At 42.5% G+C, this 4,553-nt stretch overlaps 1 protein-coding gene across 1 annotated transcript; it reads left to right on the top strand.

Annotated features, from left to right (window-relative positions):
* Positions 1 to 212: 212 nt before the first annotated feature.
* On the top strand, positions 213 to 4,229 carry f9a (coagulation factor IXa). The gene is made up of 8 exons (XM_073487082.1): positions 213 to 331; positions 539 to 726; positions 807 to 831; positions 1,013 to 1,126; positions 1,923 to 2,057; positions 2,151 to 2,440; positions 2,583 to 2,706; positions 3,547 to 4,229. Exons 1-8 carry the CDS (start codon positions 235 to 237, stop codon positions 4,140 to 4,142), a joined length of 1,569 nt encoding a protein of 522 aa, XP_073343183.1. The 5' UTR covers positions 213 to 234; the 3' UTR covers positions 4,143 to 4,229.
* The last annotated feature ends 324 nt before the right edge of the window (positions 4,230 to 4,553 follow it).

Below are 4,553 nucleotides of genomic sequence, written 5' to 3'. Positions count from 1 at the left end.
GACAGACCTTTAGTAAACTTGTAGGAGTAAACTTGTGAAAGTAACTCCAGGATTTCACAACTCTTTGTTAATTTACAAATAAACACAAACACACAGAGTCTCTCCTTGCATGCAGATGTTGACACACATGTTTTAGTCAGACAGAATGTTTTTCTTTAAACAAACAAGCAGCTGGTCGTGGGAGTACATGTGCAAACAGAGGTCTGTACTTTGGAGTGATGGTCCAGTTTGTGTATGTGTATCAGGATATCAGAGCTGTTTGGAATGGCACCATTTTTTAATTTATCTTTCTTATGTTTGCTGCTTTTGGACCTTCAGCTGGGCTATGGAGGTATTATATGTTTCATCTTTTTGATGCTCATGATTAATTTCTCTCTGGCTTGAGGTTCATTTCAGTTGTGCAGTCTTACTGAAACGGCGTTGAGAGCATGACAAGTGGAGGATCTTCCTTTTTATTTACTTTATTTGTACAATTAGAGACCATCACAGTTATTCAAACATATTTTATGTGACTGTATTTTCCTTTTGTTCACTCCAGCTCCGGCTCCAGCCTCAGGTCCAGTGTTCCTGTCCGGTGAGGCAGCCGACAACGTTTTGAGGAGACAAAAACGCTACAACACTGGAATATTTGAGGAGGTGATGGAAGGCGACTTAGAGAGAGAGTGTATGGAGGAAGTATGTGACCTGGAAGAGGCGAGGGAGATCTTTGAGAACGATGACAAAACGGTGGGTATTTATTTAGTTTTGTTTTATTGTATACTAATTAGTATACAGAGACTCATCAGATGCTTTACTCTTACTTTTAGATGGCGTTCTGGGCGGGGTATATAGGTAAGAATGGTTTAATAACAGACTTCTTCTTACATAAACAGAAATGGTAGTAATGTTGCAGTGGTGGCTCTGCGTTGTGATGAAAGTTCATCCCCTGAGTAAACATTGTTTGACAAAGGACTATATAAAATGATCATATTAGCTGACTGCATATTGAGCTAATGTGTCTCGTTTTCTTCAGATGGCAATCAGTGTGAATCAAGCCCCTGTCAGAACCAGGGGTCATGCAAGGACCAGCTTGGCTACTACACCTGCTCGTGTACGACCGGCTTCACTGGTAGGAACTGTGAGATTGGTAAGTGAAAGTCCTGTTGTTCGATACGAGCAAAAAGAAATTAGATTTTTATGCTACATGATCCAAATTGTCTGAGAATATGAGATCTGATCAGATCAGATCGCAGTCTCAAAGGATAAACAGCCAGATGCCTTATTTGTTCCCGTTCTTCTGCCTAAAATAAATCAGTGGCTCGCATCCAGAGATAGTCTGGTTTAAGATCCCAAAATTAGATTGTTTGTCTTTTTGGATATTCTAAAAACAGCAGCTAAAGTGCCCTCTGTTGGAGTAATGACTGCATTTACCTGAGTCACACATCTCTCTGTTTGACAGTGAAGTAGGTGCCTTTTGAGGACAAGTCTATAATTAAAACAGTAGTTATGGGCTTACATGAGCATTAAGAGAAGTTTTGCTGGTTGTATCAGAGATCCCTTCTTAATGTGCTTTCAGTGTCCACAGCCCTCGCTCTGTGCAAAAATAGTCGAATGGAGTTTTCTTGAAGTTAAGAAGAGGGTTCAGAGTCAGTCAGATTAAGTGGATGTCTGACAAAGTTCCCAAATTCCCTTTTTGTGTTACTAACTCTACTCTGCAGCTTAATACCATCCAGGGAGACGTCATCTTCCACCATGTTGCACCGCCAAGTTTCTACAGTAGCTCAGAATAGACAAACCAAACACTGGCTATAGAGGGCCTTTTCATGTTTTTCGCATTTTTGCAGCTTCCATAGGGGGACAGTTGGTTGCAGCCTACAACCTCACCTTTAAATGGGACTTAATCCTACACACTGGACCCTAAAGACAGACTTTTTTCTCCTCAGTTGTAGCAAAAAGGTGTGATTTGAACAACGGAGCCTGTATGCACTTCTGTGAGTCAATGGGAACCTTCGGAGCCAAATGCTCCTGTGCGAGAGGATACAGGCTGATGAAGGACGGGCTGAACTGTGAACCAGAAAGTATTAACATCTTTCTTTTATAAATTATCAGCTAAATATCATTAAAGTGACCCTTAATGCCAAGATGGGACTCCTCTTTTCTCACTTCACCAGCTGAATTCCCATGTGGCAGAACCGCCCTGACACCATGGGCTTCAGGATTCACAAGATCTCTGCCTGGCCATGAGAACGCAAGCCTGGAGAACACCACCTCTACTACATCCCCTCCCTCGACACCAGCCAGTACCACGGCGTCTTTACCAGCCACAAGCGACCCTACGGAAGACCCATCCCTGAAGGAATTGCCCTGGTGGATGCAAATTGACCCCTCTGACGACCCGCCAAGGGCTGTTAGACGCATTGTTGGTGGCGAGGTGGTAATTCCAGGAGAGATCCCATGGCAGGTATTGTATGGAAGTAGAGGTGTGAAGAATGAAGCATGTTAGGCTTTGGTACAGGGAATGCATGAGGGAATAAGAAACAGCAGGTGCAGTATGTTCTCGTTCTTGTAGCGGCCCACAGCTCTTTTCTCCCTCCTTTGTTCAGGTAGCCTTGATAGCACGTCCCAGCGGTCAGTTATTCTGCGGGGGCTCTATCCTCAGTGAGCGCTGGGTTATCACTGCTGCTCACTGCCTGGTGGAGGGGAAAGGCTCCTTCTTCATCAGAGTGGGTAAGATTCACAAACTAGTTTCGATTAATAGATTTTTTTTTTTTTTCATTAATCCACACCGATCAGCCACAAGATTAAAAACACTGACTTGTTGGAATGCAATGTTGTGCTGGGGAAACCCCAGGTCCTGGCATTCATGAAAGTAATGTAACTTGATTACTTTCCCTTGCTTTTGGATTACCTCAATACCAAACATATGCAAATAAAGACAAGAGAAATTAAATATCAATAAGATGACTTTTATTTCATCTTAACAAGTGTGTCTGTAAGAATAATTCTGTGTGAGACCAGAGTGATGTTGTGTGAGACACGTACCTGATGTATCTGTAATCTAATTACATCTTTATTTCTTTAACTTTACCAGAATAAAGTTACCTGTTTTTATACTCTAATTACGTTATCCCATTACATGTATTCCGTTACTCCCCAAGCCTGGTAACCTGGAGATGTCAGTCTTTTTCATCAGTGGCTTTGATAATTGATTAATTTGAGCCTAGCAAATAAGACATAAATGACCTGGTTCTAGCTTCTCAGTCGTGAAGTGTTGCCACTTTTCCTTGATTTATGCAATTATAATCTGAATTTCTTTGGGTGTTGGACAGACGGTCATTATCGTTTTTGAATCGGGCCTTTTTTTCAAACTATTTTCTGCCACTTTATTCACCAAATGATCAGTCAGTTCATCAAGATAACAACCGATAATTTAAAAATAAGTAATCATTGCAGCTCTAGTGTAAACTTTTGTGTATCCTTGAATTAATTCTTGATTTCATTTTAATATTGTAGAGTATATTTATACTGGGAATCAGTGATATGTGTACCTAATATCTCCACCTGCAGGGGAGCATAGCGTCTACATCCATGAAGACACAGAGCAGGATCTTGAGGTGTTGGAGCAGCACTTACACCCACGCTACAACGCCAACATAAGCTTGTACAACCACGACATCGCCCTGATTTACCTCAAAACCCCTATCACCTACTCCCCAACAGTCCGGCCCATCTGCATAGGGCCCAAGGCTTTCACAGAGGCCCTGGTGAAGGAGAGTTCCCCGGCTACGGTCAGCGGCTGGGGCCGAACACGCTTCCTCGGATCTACTGCTGACACTTTACAGAAGGTCGAGGTTCCCTTCACAGAACGGACAGAGTGTAAGCGCAGCAGCAGTGCCAGGATCACTCCCGTCATGTTCTGTGCAGGATATTATGATGAGGCCAAAGATGCCTGTCAGGGCGACAGTGGAGGTCCTCACGCAAACAGTTTTCATGACACGTGGTTCTTGACGGGCATTGTGAGCTGGGGGGAAGAGTGTGCAAAGGACGGGAAATATGGCGTGTACACTCGTCTGTCTCTTTATTACCGCTGGATAAAACATGTCATGGCAATAACTAACCATAGGCTGGCATTGGATGTGGAGGACCCTGACCCTGAGCCTTAAATATAACGATTATAGATTTTACAAAAACCAAATGGTTTACACGTCTTGCATGTCAAATAAATGATACATTTCTGCTCTCACAAATAATGTTTAAAAATTGTTCTTTAAAGGAATTTGGCATGCAATCTTTGAATCAGACAGTGAAACACAACACAAACCACTGGAAGGTCAAAGGTTTAAACTTACCTGTTTACTGAAACTGTGTGTGTGTGTGCGTGTGTGTGTCTGTGTGTGTGTGTGTGTGTGTGTGTGTGTGTGTGTGTGTGTGTGTGTGTGTGTGTGTGTGTGTGTGTGTGTGTGTGTGTGTGTGTGTGTGTGTGTGTGTGTGTGTGTTTTAGATAACCAGCAACAACATAATGTGTAATTTACACTGACTGAATGAATAAATTCCATTTTAACAATCAACTACAA

The sequence above is a fragment of the Pagrus major genome, chromosome 18 (assembly GCF_040436345.1).
Source record: "Pagrus major chromosome 18, Pma_NU_1.0".
In the NCBI taxonomy this organism is placed as follows: domain Eukaryota; kingdom Metazoa; phylum Chordata; class Actinopteri; order Spariformes; family Sparidae; genus Pagrus; species Pagrus major.
Note: the sequence above shows the minus strand (reverse complement) of the source record. Positions and strands in the feature narration are given on the sequence as shown.